The sequence below is a fragment of the Momordica charantia genome (assembly GCF_013281855.1).
Source record: "Momordica charantia cultivar OHB3-1 chromosome 7 unlocalized genomic scaffold, Mcharantia_2.0 BLBB01000007.1, whole genome shotgun sequence".
Taxonomy (NCBI): domain Eukaryota; kingdom Viridiplantae; phylum Streptophyta; class Magnoliopsida; order Cucurbitales; family Cucurbitaceae; genus Momordica; species Momordica charantia.
In genome coordinates, this window is record NW_028275165.1 from 14,776,449 (window position 1) to 14,801,049 (window position 24,601).

At 35.6% G+C, this 24,601-nt stretch overlaps 3 protein-coding genes across 3 annotated transcripts; all 3 read right to left on the minus strand.

The window, feature by feature from the left end:
* Window positions 1-2,429: 2,429 nt before the first annotated feature.
* On the minus strand, window positions 2,430-4,013 carry LOC111016176 (mogroside I-E synthase). Its single transcript, XM_022291474.2, has one exon. The coding sequence runs from the start codon at window positions 3,906-3,908 to the stop codon at window positions 2,505-2,507; it is 1,404 nt and encodes a 467-aa protein (XP_022147166.1). The 5' UTR covers window positions 3,909-4,013; the 3' UTR covers window positions 2,430-2,504.
* Window positions 4,014-5,372: 1,359 nt separating this feature from the next.
* LOC111016194 (mogroside I-E synthase-like) lies at window positions 5,373-7,217 on the minus strand. The gene is made up of 2 exons (XM_022291491.2): window positions 6,931-7,217; window positions 5,373-6,831 (listed from the first exon to the last, which is right to left on the minus strand). The coding sequence occupies exons 1-2, from the start codon at window positions 7,100-7,102 to the stop codon at window positions 5,630-5,632; spliced, it is 1,374 nt and encodes a 457-aa protein (XP_022147183.2). The 5' UTR covers window positions 7,103-7,217; the 3' UTR covers window positions 5,373-5,629.
* Window positions 7,218-14,809: 7,592 nt separating this feature from the next.
* Window positions 14,810-17,706, minus strand: LOC111016195 (uncharacterized). The gene is made up of 4 exons (XM_088126317.1): window positions 17,274-17,706; window positions 16,638-17,196; window positions 15,435-15,882; window positions 14,810-15,355 (listed from the first exon to the last, which is right to left on the minus strand). The coding sequence occupies exons 1-4, from the start codon at window positions 17,704-17,706 to the stop codon at window positions 14,810-14,812; spliced, it is 1,986 nt and encodes a 661-aa protein (XP_087982443.1).
* Window positions 17,707-24,601: the final 6,895 nt, after the last annotated feature.

A 24,601-nucleotide genomic window follows, 5' to 3' on the forward strand; every position in this document is an offset into this window, starting at 1 on the left:
GGAAGTTGTGGATATTCATGTTTGGGTATCTCAAAAGGGAACCACATCGAGTTGAGCAATAGCAGTCGATTACATGCTAGAGTAGAGGTTGGGATTTAGTGAAAGCATAAGGAATCTCCCTAATTTCCTCACATCTGTTAACCCCTCATTCTCATTCGATGCTAAAGCATTTCTTTACCCCATCATCTGTTATTACAGTATTTCTCTCTTGGATTTCATTTATGCATTTTTGTAGCATTTTACTTAGTTTAGTTATACAAATACCCATTATTCTTTATTTGCATTTTTGGTATCCTTAAAAACATGCTTAGAGTAACATCCTTAGTCCTTGTGGATACGACCTTGTTTATACTACAATCGGCTAGAATAGTGAACACTTGCACTTACATTCACATCGATTGTGGACACGCAACATAGCCCCCATACCCTTTTGTCATCGTTGGCTTGAATCAAGTCTCTTAGGCTCTGCTATACGTTAGTTTTAATCGTTAGTCTCTTGTTGGCCTTGAGATCTAACTTAGTTGGGCAAGTTTGCTTGCCTTAAACACCTTTGGGTTTCCAATAAATGACCTCTTTTTCGATATTCGAGTCTACCTTAAATGGTTGAGCTACAATCAAATGGGGTCGAGGAACAATATTAGAGCCGAGCATGCGGTTGCCTTTGGTGATGCTAATGCGTAGCTCAACTCGGATCAATTCCCCCCCCCCCATAAATCGAGTGTTAAAAAGTAATTGAACACACAAAGATATCGAGGTCAATTTGAAACGATAAAAGTACAAGTATACGGAATTCCAAAAAAGCAAGCTATTTCATTCCTAACCAAAAAAAAAAAAAAAAGAAGAATGGGGAAATGTGTGGACTCAGGCGAAAGCTATAAGAGTAGGGGGTCGAAGCGCATGAATTTTTTTTCAAGCATTCTGATGGGCTTCATTCTGGTCAGCTTGGGTAGTAGCTAACTCAGTTGGAGTCTGCTCTTCCTCCTCCATTTTAGTATCGAAGGCTTGGTAGATCGAGGAAAGCTCCAAGTTAGGCGGTATTTTCTTCACCACTGCCACAATGATGTCAAAACCCTTGGTCAGCCAAGTCCCTGACCAGGTCGTCAAACTCAGGAAGCTCTTTGATAACTGATTCGAGCTCATTATAGCTGACACACTTAGCTTATGATGTAGACTTTTCAGCAACGCACTATTTGATCTCTTTGGCCAGCTTTCCTCGGCCTCCTTGGCCCTTAGCTCAACAGCCCTTACGTCAAGCCTAGCTTGGCTCATAAAGTTTTCTAGTGAAAAGGTCGATTTTGTAAGTTCCTTGATATTAGTGTGGGCCTTTGCTAGTTCAACCCTCAACTCTTTGATGGTTTTTGTTGCCTTACGCTCCCGTGTAAAGCTGACCTTCCTAGTTGTCAGCTCTTAGCTGACAATCGTCCCTGTGTGGCACGCTGTGAAGTGGAGCTGAACCAGTTGGTCGATCAGGCTCTAGACGTAGTCTCCGGGCTTTTCAAGGAAAGCTCCTTCGTTCCTCCTCAGAATTCGAGCTGAGCTGCTTTTGTATGCCTTCAAAGCTGATTCCGTTTGGAACCGTCGCAGGTTGAGCCTTGTCCTCGGAGGTTGAAAGGGTACATGAAGTCCATATTTAGAACTATTGCAAGTTGAGCCTTGTCCTCGGATGGGATGTTGATCGGTTTAGTTAGGGATCGGGAAGAAGCCTCGTCAGACCTCTTTCCTTTGTGCTCAGAAGAAGCCTGACCCTTCCTCTAAGAAGAGGACAGACTTGGCAGTACTGTCTGAAGCGGTTCGGCCCGTAAATGCCGAGAGAATCCCTCTAAGCCTCGAGGAGCCGAGGCGTGTGCACTTACAGACTTTTGGTATTACTTTTGGTGAATCTCATACAAAAATTCCACCCATAATAGAGTAGGCAATAGAGATCAACCTATGAGACACCTAATTTAAAGTTAAATAAGCGAATAGACACAAAACTGAAAGTTCAAGAAGCTATTAAACACAAAATTAAAAGTTTAGAAATTTGTCGGTAGTTTTTAAAGTTTAGAAAAAGATTAGACACCCCTCTTTAAACAAAAACTCAATTCTATTTTATTTTTCAAAACCATGGTATTAAATATTCATCGACATTTCTATCCATGGGTTCGACATTGACACGAAGTGTAAAATTGACATTTCCATAATATTAAAGAATCGACAAAATATAAAAAGATATCAACAAAATGTCATTAATATAGGTAAACTATTAATATTAATCATCTTTAACTTATCTAGAAATGGTGAAATATTTATTTATTAATTTAATATTTAACTTTTATTTTTAATTTTATAACTTTTCCAGAAATATCCATCAACATCAACATTTTATCGATATTTTTATTAAATTGAGACCTCGACGTTTCTATCCAGATGAACATTAAAAGCAAACCATCTAAAATATGAAATTAAAATTTATTACAAATTTAGTTACACAAACTCTTTCTTCTTTATTGTTTTTTATATTGTTTCTAAATGCAACCATCTCCATCAATCTCCATAACAAAAGACTCAAGATTCACATCCGAGGACCCACCTTCACCAATAGCTTCTCTAGCCAATTCTTTCCACTTTTTGACATTTCTCTCCATCTCTCCTCTCTTTTCCAAACTTGTATCCCCCATAACAATATCCAAACAACGCCTAATTTCTCCCCTCTCCACAATCCCTTTTGCATTGGGCTTCACCCTCACCCCTGTCCTCCATACATCCTCCACAAGCTTTGCATTCGTGGCCTGATCCACCTGCTGTGGAAAACCAACCATCAGCACTCCATAAACCAAGCTTTCTAAAGTCGAATTCCAACCACAGTGCGTCACAAAACAACCCAAAGAAGGGTGGCTCAAGACTTGAACTTGATCGCACCACCTCACAATCTTCCCTTTCCCTCCAAATTTCTTCATAATCCTCTCATCCTCCTCCTCTTGATCTTCATTCTCCTTGGATCTTATAACCCACAAGAACGTGTACCCACACTCAAACAAAGCACCAACAATTTCTTCCTCTTGTTGATCAGACAACACGCAAATAGACCCAAAAGATATGTAAATCACCGACGACTCCGCCTTAGAGCTCAACCATTCTATATAATCTTCAGACGTGACCTGAAAAAGATCACCCCGGATCGAACCACGCTGGATCAACGGCCCCACCGCCACCATTTTCAACTCACCGATCGCTCCCAAGGCCTCTCCTTCCAACGTGTGGAACGTGTTCACCAGTACTCTTGCCCGACCCTGTCGTCCAAGAAACTCTAGCTGCTCTCTCATTAGAGGGATGAAAAAAGCGAGTGGCCCAGAAGGGGAGAAGAAAGAGGGGAAGTCCCGAGCAGTGAGCGATGGCAGACCCGGTAGTTGTATGGAAAAGGAGGGGTCTTTCTGGAGCAATTGTGTGGAGATGGCATCACCATGGCCGTGGAAGTAATAGTAATACAAAGCTAGAACTGTGGCGGGTTGAGCGAAGAAAAGAGAGGAGGCGATTCCGAACGTGGAAGCAACATCAGCCGCCCAACTGAGGAGGAGGCTGTAGATGACGAAAGTGATCGGACGACCGTTGTGTGCGGAGGAGGTGATGAGGTCGGTCATAGATTGGGAACCGCACCGGTTGAGCTCGGAGAAGTAGTGGGCGAGGTCGTTGGCGTTGGGTTTGAGGGTTTCGTCGTCGAAGCCGTCGGAGAAAGTGGCAAAGGAGAGACGTGGTGAAGGCGACGGTGGCGGTTCGGTTTTGTTCATACGACGACTGGCGGTGACGGTGGTGGCAAAAGTGACGGCGACGCCAAGGTTTGCGAGGCGGATGGCGAGTTGGAGGGAAGGGTTTATGTAGCCTTGAGAAGGGAAACATATGAGAAGGAAATGGTGGTTTTTGTTTCTCATCATCCTCTAAATTGGATTTTTTTCCCTCTGTTTGTTTAACAAGGTTTGTAGCTATGAAATGAAATGTAAAAGAGAGATTCATAGAATTTAAGGAGAAAAGGGACTCTTCTTGTCAATTCACTTTTTGGAAAAATGAGGGAATAAAGAAAAACCACGAAGGACTTATCTAAATGAGGTAGAAAAGTCTTGGAGCCTTAAATTTCAAAAATATGATAGTGATACAATGGACAATTGGGTATTTAATGTGCAGGGCCCACACTGTAATTATTAAATATATTTTCTTTTTGGAAATATAATATTTCAATTGAATCAAGAAAAGTGATCTAATTTCTCTTTTATATGCGAAATAGCTTCGGATCCAGAACAATTCTGATGACATTATTTAAAATTCAGTACATGTGGAGACAGCAGCAATCCTTTAATTTTATTTTTCCTTATCATAATTTCAACCCACGGAAATATAACTATAACTTTATATTAAAGAATTTCTATTAAAAAAATTTTAAAATAAGGAGCAAAATAATTACCTTGTATAGTGATCAAAATGAATATTTCAAAAGTACATAAACTAAAATGAATTAAATTTAAGGACAACGACATCAATCGTCAAAATAAATAATACGTTTTAAAAAATGACCAAATATATTAGATATTGCAAGGATGATAAGTGACATTTTTCTTTTAAATACTGAATTAATTTTTAGACAAGTATACCCTTAGTTCTCTTGTAACCAATTAGGTATGTATGTTTGATCCTAGACATCTAAAATTTATAACGAATATAAAAAACAAGAGGTCTTTAATGTGTGGAATCAACTATATCTAAATTTAAATATATTAAATCTATTTTAAAATTGATACCCTATATTTTAAAATCAAATTTTGAAAATAGATTTTTAAAAAAATTATTAAAAATGTGTTCATCTAGATTTTGAAATTTATAGATTTAAAATCTAAATTTTGGTAAATATGATTATATTGAAAATTTTAAATCCTAAATTTTTAAAAGTTGATCCAGTCTTTGACCGTTATTTGTAGTCTTTACTAAAATTTGGACTTTACTCTAATTTGGCCCACTTTTTTTTTTTGGCATAAGAAGATAAGACCAGTTTATGACAGGTGATTTTATTTGATCTGTCAATTTTCATATTTTTTAATTTAATTTGAAAATACATGCCAATTAATAATTGATCCTAATTGTAATTTTGTTATTTAATTTAAAATAATGATGTGTAATTTGTGATTGACTGAAATTTATCCCTAAACAGTTGAATTTAATAATAACAATAATAATAATCATCGTACCTAGTTTTAACACTACCAATATTACTTGACTCCTTAACGGTGATGATCAAATCTTATCCTCACCACTGTTGAAAATTGATAATTCTTTTTTTTTTGTCCCCAAGAGGGATAGCTTCGGTGATTTGAGACCTTGAATACAATAGAATAGAAGTAAGAGTGAAATTGTACGAAGAACTTTTATTCAACTGTAATGAAACATGTTTATAACTGTTTATTCAGACCACTGACTCACTAATTAGACCATCACCCTTTAAATTATCTCTAATCAACACCACTAATCCATTAAGCCAAAAACTCTACAATCTCTCCTTTAACTTCCACTCTTTCGCTACTTTATTAACTACTAACTTTGAAAATTAACACCCAAACACAAGTCTTAAAATGTGGAAACATTTGCATTTGCTTTTCTCAACACACAATTAATAGCTATCTTCATCAATCTCCCTAACAAAAGACTCAAGATTCAAATATGAAGACCCACCTTCCCCAATAGCCTCCCTAGCCAATTCTTTCCACTTTTTGACATTTCCCTTTATTTCTTCTCTCTTTTTTACATCTGTATCCCCCATCACAATATCCAAACAACGCCTAATTTCTCCCCTCTCCACAATCCCTTCTGCATTGGCCTTCACCCTTACTCCCGTCCTCCACACATCCTCCACAAGCTTCACATTCGTGGCTTGTTCTATCTGCAGCGGAAAACCAACCACTGGCACCCCATAAACCAAGCTTTCTATCGTCGAATTCCAACCGCAATGCGTCACAAAACAACCCAACGAAGGGTGGCTCAAGACCTGAACTTGATCACACCACCTCACAATCTTCCCTCTCCCCCCCAATTTCTTCATCCTCTCCTCCTCATCATCCATTGATCTTATTACCCACAAGAATGTGTGCCCACTCTCCAACAAAGCACCAACAATCTCTTCCTCTTGCGTATCAGACAACACGCAAATAGACCCAAAAGATATGTAAATCACCGACGAATTTGCCTTGGAGTTCAACCATTGGATATAATAATCCTCCGACGAGATTGGAGAACGACAAAGATCATCATATGGAATCAAGGGTCCAATTGGCACCATTTTCAACTTATCATCAATGGCTCCCAAGGCCTCTCTTTCCAATGCGTAGAACGTGTTCACCAGCACCTTCGGCCGAATCTGTCGCCTAAGAAACTCAAACTGCTGTCTCATTGGAGGGATAAGAAAAGCGTTGGGGTTGGAAGGAGATAATAAAGAAGGCATATCCCGACTAGCGAGCAATGGCAAACCCGATAATTGTAGAGAAAAGGAGGGGTCTTGTTGGAGTAATTTGGTGGAGATGGTATCTTCATAGCCATCCACGAAGTAGTAATAGTACAAAGCTAGAAGCGTGGCAGGCTGAACGAAGAAGAGAGCGGAGGGGATGTCAAATATGGAAGCAACATCGGCTGCCCAATTGAACATGAGGCTGTATATGAGAAAAGTAATCGGACGACCGTGGTTTGCCGAGGAGGTGATGAGATTGATGAGAGAGTGGGAGCCGCAACGGGTTAGCTCGGAAAGGTAGTGGGCAAAGTCGGCGCTCAGCTTGAGGGTTTCGTCGTCGAAGCCATCGGAGAAAGTGGCGAAAGACAAGCCTGGTGTTAAATACGAGAGGAGTGTCAAATATCTTATGTATGAATTAAATTTACTATAACTCATTGGATTTATGGATCGTTTTTAATCATGTTTAATACCTGGTGTGGTAAAATCGTGGTGGGTTTTGTGGTAACGACGATTGGCAACGATGGTGGTGGCGAAGGTGACGTGGGCACCGAGGGATATGAGTCTGTGGGCAAGTTGAAGAGAAGGGTTTATGTGGCCTAAAACAGGGAAACATACGAGAAGGAAATGGTGGTTTCTCATCATCCTTCTCTCAATTTACCTGTACTTTGTAGCTATGACATCAAATGTAAAGAGATGTTGATTGAATTTAAGGAGAATGAAATGGACTCTTACCAATTTTTTTCTAAGTTTAGTTGACCTATTAAGGTAAAGTACTTGGGAAGAATTAAGCTATGAATTTACTTGGGATCATTCAAAAAATCAGCCTTTAAATTACAGGAGACATGCTGACATGAATGAAGAAAGTTTGTGAAGATTTGCAAGGATATTTCCCAATTTTAATGACAGCAGACTTTTTGACAAAAATAAGGAAAGATTTGCATAGAAAGTTTGCTGAGATTTGCAAGTATGTTTCATTTTTGAATGACAATAGACATTTTGACATAATAAATAAGGAAAGTTTGCTGAGATTGAGGTTGTCAGTAGACCAAAGATATTGGTTTAATAAGTGACAAAACCGAAGGACTTATCTACATCTACACAATTTGAATTAGTCTATAATAAATTATCACCCCATAAGTATAGATTCAATTTCCATGAAGATTTATTTTATTTTAAATTATCACCCCATCATTTTTTCCAAAAGTAGTTAAATCCACAAATTAATTAATTTTAAATCATTTTTAATCGACATTTTTAACTTTCAATACACAATGGAGAGCATTGTGGCAGGAGTACCAATGATGTGCTGACAGATTTACGGTGACCAAATCATCAATGCTACTTAGAACAGGAAAGTGTGGAAAATTGAGATCGAAAATGATGATAAATGGGGAAAGTCAACGGTAAAAATGATGATCAAAGAATTGATGGAAGAGGAAAAAGAAGCGGAGATCTAGAGATCCATTGAGAAGTTTTCAAAATCAAAAAATAAGAAGGTTGTCAAAGGGTGAGCTGCACAATTTTTGAAAACTAGGAACTTCTAGTACAACACCTCACAAAATTTAAACCATCTAATTCAACATGTCAAAAAATGTCGTCTCTTTTGAGATTATTTCATCATTTATATAAATCTATATTTCACCTATGTTGTTCAGTTATGTCACCAAGACTAGATTGAATTAGAAATTATCACTAAAACAAGTCACATTAAATTTTAATATACTAATTCAAATAATTTTCATGTAGGTATACATGATTTTGTTTTCAAATTTTCATCGCAACAACATTTTCATAAGTATATTACTTATATATTTAGATATGATGATTAAAATTGATAAATTAGACTGTAATTAAGACACAATTAAAATATTGTTTACTAATTTAAAAATTTTGCTTTAGTATCCACAATTTTCGCGATTTTTCTCGAAATATCCGTCAACATCGATATGTCCATAAAATCAAAATCTCGACTCGATGTTTTCATCGACATTGACATTTCGAACCTTGCTTGTAATTATTTAAAAATTTGTGCGCTCTTATTGGGCTTGTCAGTCTAAATACAATATATGTTATTTTTGAAGAATTTTAAAACTAATAATATATATATAAATACATGTTTACTTTTGTATTATTTTTATAATTGACTTGAAAAACAGAGAAAAGACAGAAAGTGATGGATTTTTTTTTTTTTTTTACAATGATGTATTTCAAAAAGAGACTACAGTGATTTGAAATGTAATCACAAACATTGGGGAGTGAAAGCGCGTAAATATATATAATTTATGTATACATTTTTCAATATGACGTGGCAATTTCTAAATTGAGGACAAGGTGCACAATTTCAAAAGTTTTCTTTTTTTTTTTTTCACATTTACTGAACGAATGGAGTGAAAATGCAGATTTATCTTTAAAACTGTTTTTAAATTCCGTGATTTAAACCATACAAATTTTGAAAGCAACATTTTTAGGTTTTCAGTGTTTTCTGATTCTAAATTTGAAATTTTAAAACATAAAATTATAACTTTAATAAATATATTTTATCATGTTATAAATCTATTTCATTTTTTTTTTAAACTAAAAAAGGTAAAACATTTTATATATATATATATATATATATATATTATAAATATACAACATTGTAAAATAATAATTAAATATTTAGTTAGTAACTAACTAGTTTATGAATATACAACTAAATACTTTGAACGACAAAATTTAAATATACTAGCAAACACATATCTTAAAACGTTAAAATTAAAAAAAAAACCCCAATGCATCCTATATTATTTTTTAATTTGCTTTCCAAATAGCATTGTTTTAAATCAGTCAAAAAGTGATCGGTTCTGCAAAGAAAAAAAAATTAATATATGAGTTGCAATAGTGCATTGTACAGTTTATAGCAAGGTTTTAAATGTCAATGTCGATGAAAATGTCGAGGTCTCAATTCATCGAAATATCGATGTAGATATCGATAAAATGTCGATGTTGATGGATATTTATGTAAAAGTTAGAAATATTTAAAAATCGTAAAAAAATATTTAATTTAACAAGTAAACATTTTCCTATTTCTAAATTAGTTAAAAATAATTATCGCAACGTCATAGCGATGCGGAGCGGCCGACGTCATTCCCTAAAGGTCTCTTTCGAGATTAGGGTTTGGAGTCGCTATCAATCATGTACGAGATGTGATTGGTCTCCTAAAAAGAAAAATTGGTCTACGAAAACATATATTTGGTTTGGGAGTCGACTGAACGTAGGGAATGTGTTAGCAACCTACGACACCCGCTCGAGAATGTTACCATGCTTTGTTAGAAATTATCCTATTATATTTGGTCCAAAAAGAAAAATATTTTTGTTTTTATTTTAAATGCCTCAAATTTATTGGTGTCACTTTACGATAAAATATGAACCAACAAGAATGAGTGGTGCAAAGACTATTAGAAACAAAAAATGACCTTGAGAATATTGGAAGGTTCCAATTTTCGTCATTGGAGCTTTTCAAATAATTCTTAAAAAATAAAAACAAAAGGAGAAAAGGAAAAAAAAATATATATATAAGGACTTAATCTTGGATGGTAGAACTCAACAACCAAGCCTATTGACACTACACTAGCACCTAAAGATTTAAACTTGATTTTCTTTTTACAGTATAAACTTCGTATTTTTGAAATTTGTTTTATAAAAAAGAAAAAAAAATTATAAACGAAAAAAAAAAACGTTTTATTTTATTCTAGATTTGAAATTTGTTTAAAACTATTTTATTTATATATAAAAAAAAATCAAATTCATATAACCAAATTTATTTAAAATAAACTCTTATTCAATTTTTTCAGAACCTTATTGAACAACTCTTTTATTTTAAAAGCAAATACTACTTTATAATTTTAGAAACAAAATTTGTTTTCTTTTAAATCTCTTATTTACTTTCCTAAAAACTATACTTTAAAAGAAACTTTTTTCCAACTCAGTTAAAATAGACTCTTATTCAATTTTCTTTCAAAACCTTTTATCAAAAATTTGGTTTGGTTTACTGGTAATAAAAAAACAAACATTTTCCGAAATCATTTTTATTTATTAACAAAAAAGTTTCTCTTAACAGAAAAAACCTCCTTTACTCACTTAAGCTGCCTCAATCACCGGAATGGAGGTCGCAGAAGTGCTGGTCGTCACTGCACCAGGATGGGTCGTTGGAGTTTGTGTTCTTACGCCAGGTTCAGCTATGTCGTCGTTGGAAGTCTCACTGTGTCAGTCGCTGCAACTTATTGGAGGTTCATGTCTAGAAAGAAACCCCACGCGACCAAAAGATTAGAAGAGAGGGAGGTTTGAGGATTTGTTTTTTTTTTTTTTTTTTGTTTTCTTCAAGGTTGAAACCGAACAAGAAGAATGAAAGGGAGGAAATTTAGTGATTTTATGAGATGGGTATGTTTAGGATTTCAGCAAGTTTGTTCTTCTATGCCCTTTATGAAACCAAAGAAACCCTCCTTATATACGAGAACATGTGAGTCAAATTAGGAAGTTAATTTGATTTTGAGAAAAACCAAGGACAATAATGAAACTTACTCCTCTTACTTGACCCTTTAAACAATAAATAAAAATAAAACCCAACAAATACTTAATCGGTTTTTTTAAATTACTTTTTTATAACAACAATTAAATAAATAATAGTAAAATAATAGTAAAATAATAGTAGTGGTAATAATAATAATAATAATAATAATAATAAACCAATCTTTTTATTTTTTTAAACAAAATCTATTTTAAAAAGTAATTTAATCAAAACTTTACGAAACTTATAAAGCGACATGTGACGTAATTTGTATTAATAAAAAAAAAAAGGAAGGAAGAAAGAACCGAAAAAAAAGAAAAGAAAAGAAAATATAAAAGAAAAGAGAAAAGAAGGATAGTTAGAAGGTAACTTGAAAAAAAAAGGAAGAAAAAAATAAGTCAAATCTCGTTATTGCATTGACAAGTGTTGGTTCATTAAAAAAAAAGAAAAAAAATTGTTCAAAGTCATGGTTGGAGGCTTTGAGTTTTATTTTTATTATATATTATTTTATTCAACTTAAATCTCGTTGCTTCATTTCTTATCTATCCTTAATCCAATGGTCCAAATTGATTTTGGTTTCAAATCAATTTCAAAACTTTTTCTCTTCTATTTAAACCTCTCATTCTCTCAAATTTTAACAACAATTTTTCCTCCCCAATTTTTCCTCCCCAATTTTCTCTTCAATCTCTTCATGTTTTTCTCTCTAAAATTTCAATATTGTTCTATTATTTAGCGAGAGAAATTTTTAATTTTAGAGATCCTTAAACTTCTAATTTTATTTTCTCTTAGCCATTTTAGGACTTTTATTTGTAAGATTTTTTCTTACAAATTTGTGAGCAAAAATTTGTATACCCACTCTTTGAAAAAGTTTGTAATTTTGTTATTAGATTTCCATATCCTTTGTAAGGCTTGCTCTTGAGCCCGAAAAAGAGCGTTGTAACGGTTTGATCTTGAACCGTGGAAATGATCGAGTTTCTTCTTGCTCCCGAAAAAAAAAGCTTTATATCGGTTTGACTACTACCGTAGATAGAGTCAAAGTTTCTTAATCGAATACCCAAGAGGTGCTTGGGGAATGAAGTAGGTCAGTTGTTGCCGAACCATTATAAAATTTCCGGTGTCATTTTCTCTAAACCCTACCCTATTTAATTTTTGCAATTAATTTTCTTTATTACAAATTGCATTGAATTAATTGTTCAAATTTGTTAATCATATTTATACTCAATATTTATATTTGAATTATTTGGGTGGTGAAATTAATTATGATGTTTGTATTTCTAATTTGTTGTTTAATTTTGTGTTAAATCATTTGTTCATAAAAAGTTTATATAATTGTTTAAATTTTGCCCACCGTAGTAAAAAGTTTAAAAAGTTTCATTAAACCCTATTCACCCACCTTTAGGGTTGTCATACCGATCCAACAGCTTCAACCACGATCTTTGATAGGGTTCGATTTTAACCAACGGGAAAGTTAAAAGGTAACGGACCTGGCTTGACACAGGCTTCAACCACGATCTTTAACCGAGTTTGATTTAACCAACAAATAAATTAAACATGCTTGCTTGAGCTAAATGAGATGTCACGAAATTTCCTGCCCTAAGGTTTTTTAGCAATTTCTTCAAGAAAAATGTAGAGAATGCATGAACAATGCATGAAATGCGTTTGACGCATGATAATAACAAAAAATTTTATCTTGGATGTGAAAAAAAAGAGTCAAATCAATTGCTTTTGTAATAAAACTTGGGATTGTCCAAATAGCCCGATCACCGCATTTTGCTTTCCTTAAAAAATTCTTTTAACTGGATTGAGAGTACACAGACAAACTGAGACTTGGCCAAATACTCCTTAAATGGGATGATGACTTTCCCTTGATAACTTTGTAATGTCATATTTGCCACAATGATTCTAGAGAATAAATATCCTTATCTTTAGGACTCCTGTGCGCCTACGTTTGATTTCGACTAACAAGTAACCTTGGAGAACGTGAATGTAGGCAACTACCGTCATTCATAAATAGAAAGAGACGAATAGAGAACAGACTTTATACATGAGATTTCCAATTATGACAAATGACACATATCTTAAAGATGTTGTTCGCATTTGTAGGCTACAATAGAGAATGGGTACACAAAATGCCTTTCAAGTAACATATTTAGATCAAAGTGAAGTTTTTCGAGATACACGGGAAATTATGCATAATACTTTCGAACATGATCCGAATTGACTGGATTTAAAAACTCGCTACCATCCATGTTAGCCAGAACTAATGCTCCTCTAGAGAAAGCCTTTTTCACCACAAACGGTCCTTCATAATTTGAGGTCAATTTGTCTCGATGATCAATCTGCAACGGAAGGATTCTTTTTAGAACCAAATCTCCCTCTCTAAAACTTCTTGTCATAGGCTTTCATCATTTTTCTTTGGTAAAGTTCTCCTCTGTAGAATGCCGTCAACCTTTTTTTTCCTACAAAATTTAGCTGCTCATAACGCCTTTGGACTCATTCAGCCTCTTGTAACTTAGCTTCCATGATAACTCTCAATTATGGAATTTCTACTTCAACGAAAAGAAGAACAACTTCCATACCATAAACTAATGAAAATGGCATTGCTCCAGTTGAAGTACAGACTGAGGTGCGATAACCATGTAAGACAAATGGAAGCATCTCATGCCAATCACTGTAAGTTACAGTCATCTTTCAATGATTCTTTTTATGTTTTTGTTGGTGGCTTCCATTGCACCATTCATCTCAAGTCGATAAGGAGTTGAGTTGAGATGTTTGATCTTAAATTGCTCGCAAAGCTCGCTCATCAATTTATTGTCCAAATTCCTTGCATTATTAGAAATTATGGTTTCAGGAAGACCATAATGACAAATAATTTATTTCTTGATGAATTTGACTACAACTCCTTTTCTCACATCTCGGTAAGAAGATGCTTCTACACACTTAGTAAAATAATCTATGGCTACCAAAATGAATTAGTGCCCATTTGATGTTTTATGTTCGATAGATCCTATCACATCCATGCCCCACATAGAGAAAGGCCAAAGAGCTGTCAAAGTATGCAAATGAGAAGTAGGAGCATAAGGCTTGTCCGAGTAAATTTGACATTTGTGACATTTTCTTGCATATTTAATACAATCTATCTCAATAGTCAGCCAGTAATAGCCAGCTCTTAAAATTTGTCTAGCCATTATGTGCCCATTTGCATGAGTGCCACAAATGGCTAGACAATATCATATTCGGGTAAGAGAACCTGTACGTAGTCATTTATAGGTTGTTGAGCTAGGTAGTCGGCCAAAGCACTCCTCTTAATGACCTTTTGAGTCACATAGACAATATCATATTCGAATAAGAGAACCTGCCACCTTACAATTCGACCTGAGAGAGATGGCTTTTCAAAATGTACTTTATGGGGTCCATCTTTGAAATGAGCTATGTCGTATAATATAACATGTATTGTCTTAGACGTCGGGCAACCCAAGCTAGATCACAACAAGTTTTTTCTACTTGACAGTATCTAGTCTCGCAATCGGTAAACTTCTTACTCAAATAATATATGGCATGTTCTTTTCTGCCTGAGTCACCATGCTGTCCCAATACACATCCCATTGAGTTTCAGTTGTGAGATATAAAATAAGAGGTCATCCTGGAGTTGGTAGAACAAGAACTGGAGGGTTCTGCAAATATAGCTTAATCTTATCAAATACTGCTTAACAATCTTCACTCCATACCCCGTCATTGTTCTTACGGAGCAATTTAAAGATGGCTTCGCAAGTTGCTGTTAAGTGAGATATGAACCTTGCGATCTAATTGAGTCGTCCAAGGAATCCTCTAACTTCTTTATGCGTCTTTGGAGGTGGCATCTCTAAGATTGATTTGACTTTATCGGGGTCAACTTTAATGTCTTCTTGGCTTACTACAAAGCCCATAAGTTTTCTACTGGGTTCCCCAAATATACATTTGTTGAGATTGAGTTTCAATTTGAACTTCTTCAATCGATCAAATAGCTTCCTTAAAACAATTGTGTGCTCCTTGCCCTGTTTTGACTTGGCAATCATATCATCTACGTAAACTTCAATTTCTTTGTGCATCAAGTCATGAAAGAGGGTAACCATGGCACACTGGTAGGTTGCCTCAACGTTTTTTAGCCCAAATGGCATAACTTTGTAGCAAAAAGTTCCCCATAGCATAATGAATATTGTTTTTTCGCGATCTTCAGGTGTCATCTTGATCTGATTGTAGCCTGAGAACCCATCCATAAAGGAGAAGGTTGAGAACCCCACAGTATTATCCACCAACACATCGATATGAGGAAACGGGAAGTATCTTTTGAACTTGCACGATTCAAGTCTCTATAATCCACACACATTCTTACTTGTCCATTTTTCGTACAGGGACAATGTTCGCCACCCACTCAGGGTAATTAGATACCGTAAGAAACCCTACATCAATCTGTTTCCTTACTTCATCCTTTATCTTAATTAACATATCAGGTCTCATTTTCCGTAACTTCTGTCTCACAGGCTTGTACTCTGGATTAATTAGCAATTTGTGCACTACAATGTCTGTATCTAAACCAGACATATCTTGGTAGGACCAAGAAAAAACATCAGCATATTCATGAAGTAACTCTATCAACTTTTTGCAACTCTCTGAAGACATATTAGTGCCTATATTAACCTCTTTGGCCTCAGCCTGTGATCCCAAGTTAACTGTCTCAATTAATTCCTCATGGAGTCCCAACATCTTTTCTTCTTCTTCTAGCATTCTTAATAACTCAGCAGAGGGCTCATCATCCATTTCCTCATCAAACTCAACGTTGTATATAGGTGTATCGAGTTTGCATTTCGAATCATTATCACATTCAATCTCAGTATTACTGCTTAAGACATAATGAGGGAAAAAAGAAAAGTAAAGGAAACAAATGAATAAAATGGTCTAGCGAAATAGCAAAGCAAAGAAACAAAGTGAATGAACTTAAACTTGATTGATATGGAAGAATTATAGACAAATGATAAGTCTGGATAGAATGTACATGGGATAGAAAATTAATTTATTAATTAAGAAAATGAGGGGAAAAAATGGGCAATCACTTTGACTTATTATTTACAAAAGACGGTAACTCTAACACGCTCTAATTGCTCAACTCGAAACCGTCTGGGTACGGGAAGACAAAAGGTCCAGTTTGCTCTCTTTCTTCTGTCACTGTTGCCACTGCAGAACTCTCGTTGTATTCCAGATGGATTATGCCAATACTTCTAAAAGAGTGGCTGAGAGGTGGAACAGTCCTCCTTGTGCAATCATGCTCTCTATTCTCAAATCTTGCTAGACGTTTTGCTTTTTCACGGTTTTGCACTCTGGTGATGTTACTTCTATTTGGCTTATACCCTAGCCCGAACCTTCTGTGTTCTTAGCCATCCTCAATAGCTTGTCTAAGCTCCCACTGTCTCCCTTAAAGGTGGCCTCTAATAATTGTGGTTTAGGTCCTTCAAACCTCTTATGTAGAGTTGTAGCATTTACATTCTCAAATGATTGGAATGATGACTCAAAAAAGCTTATTCTGCTGTTTTAACGTATGGCATCGAAGCGAGTCTTGAGACCAGAATGTTTTCTTGTCCCAATATGATCACCAACTTTTGGTCAACTGCAAACTTAATTTTCTGATGTAAAGTGGATGAAACTGCTCTTGCTAAATGTATCCATGGTCGCCCCAGCAAGAAACTATAAGCTGATGTAATGTCCATAACCTGAAATGTTATGTCAAGGGTGCAAGGACCTATCTGGATCGGGATCTCAATATCTCCAACAATAGCGATGTGAGCTCCATCCAAAACTTTTACTATCACAGTACTAGGCCTCATGTGGGACATATCGACCGGTAACTTCTCTAGCATGGATCTCGGCATTATGTTTAAAAAAGATCCATTGTCCACAAGAACTTTTACTACTAGGAAGTTTTTACACTTAACTAAGATGTGGAGAGCCTTGGTATGTCTTGTACCCTCTGGTGGTATCTCTTCCTCGGTAAAAGTGATGGAGCTAGATGTCGTTATGTTCCCAACAACGTTGCTCAAATTTTCCACTGTGATGTCTTGTGAAATGAAAGCCTGCTTCAAGATCTCCAACAGTGTATCCCGTTGCGCTTTAGAGGATAACGGCAAAGACAATATAGAGATCTTTGCGGGTGTCCGACCTAATTGTTCAATAACTTTGTATTCACTAGCTTTAGAAACTCTTGAGTCTCTTCCTCGGACACGGATTGTTTAGAACTTGCATCCTTTATAACAATTTCCTCCACCAGTTCATCAAAGACATCCTCGTAGAGTTTGGACTTCCCTTTCTTATCCTCTTCCACTTTTTCCTTCTTCTTCTCACGTGCTTTCTCTTTATTCTTTTCACTAGTAGGCCCGTTCACATGCTTAAGCAAGCTATCTGGTGTATAACATCTCCCAGTTCGTGTCAAACCTCCTACTCCGATGATATTATCAACTGAGAGTGAAAGAGATGATACTGCTTGCCCGACAGTTACCTTGCACTCATAATTCCAAGGCACTGCTTTGGAACTTTTATACTCGAAAGTAGTTGGGACCGTGATCGATTTCTGATTGTTGCTGGATGCATCAGGCTTTTCACGATAAAAGATGGTGAGAGGTTTTGGCTTAAGAGAGGCATTTGAGCTTTCAGCAGCCGAGACATCCTCCATGACATTTATCCCTTTCTTCTAGTGAGAATTTGCAACAGTAAGGACTTTTGAGTCTAAAAACTCTTAAACTCTCTTTTCAAAACGGTTGCATTGCTCTAGGGAGTGTCCTTTTGCCCTAGCGTGGAACGGGCACGTCTGACTTTCGTCATACCCGTTATACTTGAGGTTTGGGCATAGGTACTCCACTGATACAGATCCACCACCCAAGAGAACTTCAAATAGTTCCTCCATAGGGGTTGTAATTTTTGTAGCCTTACTCTTTGACTCGATCCCTTGGCATTCAACTGCATTTATTTGGAGGTTCTAATGATTCGGCAGCAGATTCTTACTTACATCAGACCCATTTTCTTTTTTAAAGTTCAACCAACCTGCCTTAATCAAAGCTTGAACTCTGTATTTCAATGCAGTGCAGTTCTCTGTTGAATGTCTTATGGCTCCTGCGTGATAGTCACAACGGGCATTTGGATCATACCATCTTAGGTATGGAGGCTGGATCAAATCTACAGGTACAGGCATCAGCTAATTATTCTAAAATAATTGAGGCAGGAGCTTAGTATAAGTCATGGGGATTGGGTCGAACTGAGTCTGTTTACACGCTCTTCTATTAGTCTGCTGCCTTTGAATATAGAATGTATTATGCTACTGATCCCTAGGTTGGAAATTTTGACTGGCCGAGGGTTGAAAATTTTTAAAGGCATAATGGGAGTAATGTGAAGTTGCATTATTCACAAATGGTTGATTATACTCGTATGCATTGGGTAATAATACAGAGCGTATCGTGGTGTCCGATCGTATGGTTGTTGTTTCCAAGAATGTCGGTCTACTCCTACCATTTGTATCTCACCTTCCTTTTTCTTCGAGGAACTTGCCTCTTTCGTGGCTGGTGTCTCACCAGCAATACTAGTTAATCGACCATGTCTGACCCCATACTCAATTCTATCTCCAATGGTCATAATATCAAAGAAATTTTGTGGAGGCGCTTCCAATCATCCGATCATAGAAGGGTTGTTTTAAGGTGTTGATGAACATGGAAGAAAGCTCTTTATCAATTAAAGGAGGTTGGACTTGAGCTACTGTATCCCTCCACCTTTGAGCGTACTCTTTGAAGCTTTTTGTGCTATTCTTTTCCATCCTCTACAAATCCAAATAGTCTGGAGTAATGTCTATGTTATGCTTATATTGCTTTAGGAAGGAGTCGGCCAGATTCTTCCATGAACTGACATGAGAGCTATCTAACTGAATTTACCAACGAGAAGCTGGACCAGATAGACTATCCTGAAAATAGTGTATCAACAGTTTGTCATTTTGGATGTATGCTGTCATCTTCTTACTGTACATTATAAGTTAGGACAAGAAGAACCATCATATTTCTTGAATTCTGGCATCTTAAATTTTGGAGGGATGACTAATCCAGAAACCAAATATAATTGAGATGCATCAATATTGCCAAAAACGTCTGTCTCTTCTACAATTCTTAATCTTTCCTCCAGAACTTCGAACTTCTCGTTACTGGGGGCAGTTTGTCTGACTGGGTTTGTCTTGGTTGGGAGAGCACCTAGATTAAGGACTGTAGGGGGTGACATCATTTGCTCGGGCTTCGAAAAATGATGTTGACTGGGATTTGCTGAGTTCCCTAAACAAAGGGATGTGGATACTGACCAACCGGGACGTCATACAGAGGGTCGTACGTTGTATAGTGTGGCATGAAACCCTCTACCACTAACCTAAGAGGTGGACCGTATCCAGGTGGATAAAGTGTGGTTTCTTGCGACTCATGGACAGGGTTGCTAGATGTAGCAGGATTCGTAGCCGCTTGCCTTTTTCCAACACGAGGAGGATGGCATATAACTTTTCCTGCAACTCCTCAATATCTTTCCTTGTTTTCTCCTGCTCAGCTTTTTGATCTTCCATCATTATTCTTGCCCTGTGTCTGGTACGGTAAGTGCGATGTAGTGCCGGTGAGTGAGCTATCTTGAACAATCCCTTTTGTTTTTAGAAAAATAGAAGACAGAAAAAGAAAGAAAGAAGACCATAAATAAATAAGTTCGTGGTTTTATTATAAATTAGGTAATAAATAAATGAAGATTACAAAAAAGCAACAATTTTGCCAAATTTGAACCTTAATGCTTAAATCATGAAATTGAATGTACATTAAAGCAGAGTGTCAATAAAACCGTCCCCAGTGGTCTAGATCTCGCCGAATTTTGCCCAAGAACTTGAGTGTGCTTTTGTCATTCGGTTGTGTAGGGGCAATGGCAGACGTGAGAGCTCGTGCCTCTTCAGCAAAACCATTTGCCCTTTGGGTTGCCCGTCTGACTTGGCACATGTTCTAAATTACGACGTAACAATGTGTTATTGCGCTTTACATGGTCTAATTGATACCCCACTTGGTTGTATTGTTCCCTGATATGAGCATAATCCTGCATTATATCATCAACAACATTCTGAGTTTTGGCGAGACGACTCGTAAGCACCTGAACAGTTTCTCTCAATCTTTGATTTTCTTGGGCATACTGAGCTAGCTGTACCTCTTTATCCTCCAACACAGTGGCATTTTCACGAAGGGACAAGATTTCTATTTGTAGAGAAGCAATTTCAACTTCTTGTCGTAATATTTGATTGTATTGTGCCCTTAAGGCTACCTGTGAGCTCGCTTTCTTCCTTTCTTAATTGATACATTCTTCTGTCAGGGTCCTGAACCTTTACTTCTAGCGGTCTATTTTCTTTTCCATGGTCACCGACTTCTCTTCTTGCCTACTGCAATTCTAACTTAATGCTTCGAGGTAGATTTTGATTGAATCCTAGTTGTAGTCTTTCTTTAGCTGATGTGGAGTTCTTGCAACTCGTACTCTATCTTGTGAGTCTTCCGCTGGGTGGGCTCATTTGGGCTCATTTGAGAAAGAATTCTCCTAGTGGGAACCTCTTTAGCTTCCCTTTGCCCTTGTCAGCTGATAGGAGAACCACGGTTTTTCCCCTACTTGAATGCCACTGTTCGTACCCTTTAAATGTATTATCGTGGTAATTGCCACTTTGGATTCTGACAACCGCTTTCCACGCCTTTACAATCTCCTGAATTTTGTTTTTGCAAAACTCAAGATCATAGACAAATTCAGAGTTTCTTAAATCATGTGTGGCTGGGATAAACTGATGTACCCATATCTGGCGCAGTACCATTAATAGGGCATAAGATACACATCCCGATGGACCCAATAACGGTAAACTGTGAAATTTACCACACTTATACATCATAGGTTTGGTTGACATCCATCAAACTCTCCACTCCACGTCTTCTGGCCTTAGTCTTACGATAAAAAATGTTCCAACTCCTCTTTCCCTAGGTGGATTTAACTCCAATCCCCTTGGTTGAATTAAAGGATGACATTTTTTAATCTACTCCACGATCTTGAAAATTTGACCTGAGGATACTTGAACTCTGGTGGACAATTTATATGGCTGAAGACCCAAAGGTATAGTAGCTGAGCACAACCTATAAATTTTCCCTACTCCTCTTGATCTGCAAAAATTTAGTGCTCGGAAGGTTTCTGCAAGGATGAGTATTATGAGATTAACTCACATCTCTACCTTGACAAATAGCTTGACCACTCGCTCTTCAACGTGCCCACTAACTTTAGGGAATAAAACCAAGTTGAGTAAGCACAGAGCTAACAACGATAACTCCCTTTCTTCATTAACGAACCTCTGCTGAAGACTCAAGATATATTCTATTGGCAAGCATGTGTTTTTTCCCTTCCTTTTCACATGTTTTTCAATCTCACTGGCAAATATCTTTCCTACAAGCAGTGATATTGCCCTTTTTAATGTAAATCCATCATCATAAGAATAAACCTCAATTTTCTCTTGTAGTGGTATTTGTAGGAGAGTGTGGTATTCCTCGATAGTGGGGGTCATATCCATTGAATCAAAAGTGAAGCATCTATAGGTCGGATTCCATGTCGGACTAGTGCTCTCAACACTGAGAAGTTGACTCACACGTACAGGAGTTGTGCTATGTGGCCATATTTTTTTATGAATTGGGTCTTTCTGTCTGGTCTTAAACCTTCCCATAAACGTTTCAAGATATCCGACAAATTTTCTGGAAACGTTAAACTTTGAAATGGCGTGATGTATTCTATGATAATGCGTCACCATGAGTATGCTGATGTTCTCTAACCCTTGACGGACAGTTTCTTGGTCTTACTCTTTCCATTCTTACGTAGGAGCCTTACTGGAACTCATGCTTTAATTTACTGTCAATGTTAATGATTTAAGACTTTGGGTCAATTTTAGCACAATTGGCAGAAAATAATTTTAAAGGATAAGGGAAAGTTGTGAAAATCTTTTTTTTTTAAAGGATAACGATTACTTTAATAATAATAGCAAAAATAAATAAAGTGAGAAATGAGAAACTTATGTAAATGCATGAGACTCTTAAATGAATCACTTTATTAACACCAACGCAAACAAAATAAACAAATAAATAGCGGCACATTATGCTAAAATGAGTGTAAAGTTAATGCCTACCCAACCTAGAGGAAAACGACCCCCAAATCTTCCATATGCTTACACGGTATGGTCAACTTGAGTGGAGAATTTCATGCGCCTGCACGAGAATCAAAATTCCACGAAGGTCACACTACTCAGTCTGTAATCTAATCTTAAAGGTAAAGCCTGGGTAGGAGGCTTGTGTATTTGTGCGAGTTTCATGTGATGTCAAATCAAATTAATTATACAACTTAAAATAATACAACATTTAAAAAAAAACAAAGCAAACAAAAAAAAAGGAAATATAATAGGATAATAAATGACAAAAATAAAGGCTTGACTCTTTAAAAGTCCCCAATGGAGTCGCCAAGCTAGCAACGTCATCACGACGCGGAGCGACCGACGTTATCCCCTGAAGGGTCTCTTTCGAGATTAGGGTTTGGAGTCGCCAGCAATCATCTACGAGGTGTGATTGGTCACTTAAAAAGAAAATCTAGTCTACGAAAACAGAAATTTGATTCGGGAGTCGAGTGATTTACCCTCATGTCGTTATCGAACCTATGAAAATATGAGTATATCGATGGAAATATTGACAGTATCGACGGATATTTAGAACCAAGATCTACCTACAATACTACCTTTTTTTCTTTCTTATTATTTTCTTTTTCAATAAACGGTTGTTCAGTTGATTTTTTTATCCTAATCAATACACCGACACCAATAAATGAAAATATGGCGGAATTTTCTAGTTTTCTAAAATCTTCCTAAAGGAATATTTTTACCATATCAATAATATATTTTTTAAAATCATGTGCTTGCGGAAAAGAGCATTGCACGTGTCAAAAGATTTAAAATTCATTTTACTATATTTGATGTGAGTATTTATCTATTATTAGATTAGATTAAATTACTATTATAAAAATAATTTACTAGATAATAATAAATTTTGAAATCCAAGTTATACTATTTATTTAACAGAAAATTTATGCAGGGCACTTTGTGAAACAATAGTGAGTTATTTTAATATGAATTATTTTATGAATGTCCATTTTTTCCACAGGAACGCAGACAGAGATCTATAAGAAATATGTACTACTCGTATAATATATATATATATATATATATATAGTGATAGGTTTACATTTTAATATTTAGGTGTGCAGTATATGGATAATTAGACACACTATTCAGATGAAATACTATATTGTTTTTATTTGGTGGGTTAAGAATTTTTAATTTAAATGGGAAGTATTTAACCATTGTAAATGAAGATTCACCCTTGAGAATTAAGCATCTGATTAGAAATTCTTTTAAAAATTATTTAACTGAGAAATTTTATGTATTTCAAAATATGTCATCTGCTTTTTAAATTTTCAAATATAGCAAAAATTTTTACTTATATAAGTAGTATATTAGATAGTCATATCAGTAGTATATCAATAGTATACATGTACATATATCAATAGTCAAATATATTATTGATATATTACATATATATCATTTGGATAAAGTTGTCATTTTAAAATTACACTTCCATTTTTTTAGAAAGTTCTATATTTGAAAAAATTAAATGTGGTTGCTATTTTGATAATTTTACTTTTTGACATATTCACAATTGTTCCTAAATTATTTTATAAATAAAAATAATGAATGGGAATAATTTCGAATAGAAAACTTTTGAGCCTCGTGAATTTCTCACATATAAAATCTTTGCCGGGATTCAAGAAAAAATTTCGGGAAATTTTTGCTGGAACAATGAGTTAAATGGGGCAGGGACGAGGACGGGAAGCCATCCACAGCCCATCCTATGAACACCAGTAATAGTAAGTAGAAAAGTCTTGAGTATTAACTTTAGCAGGATAGTGATATAATGGACAATTGGAAATAATATTGTGTAGGGCCATACTTGTAATTTTCAACTGGAATTTTGAATTTTTTCTTTCTTGAAATATTATATTTTTAATTGAATTGATCTAATAGTTCTGGGGCTGTCAATTCCCTGGCACCAACGAGGGAGAATGGTGCAGTGGGTCTCACAACACTTTAAAAGTAAGTTTTTTTTTCTTTTCTTTGTCATTTATTAATTTTTTAACAATTGTTTATAGATATATATATATATTTATAATATGTTATAAATATTTATGGGTATAACATAATGTTGATGACGTTTAATTTTTCTTTTTAAATTGTGCTAATTAAAAGTTGATTTTTATGGTGATAAATTAACAATACTTGGCACAATTTTTAATTCTTATGAATATGTTGATGCATGAAAATATTATTGTTAATGGTTGAAAATAACTTAAGGTATTTTATTTTCATATGGAAACAATGAAGAATAATTAAACCATAATTTTGTGAGATTTGAGTATTGTTGTTTATGCGAATTGTGATCGGGCCAAAGGAAGGTCAC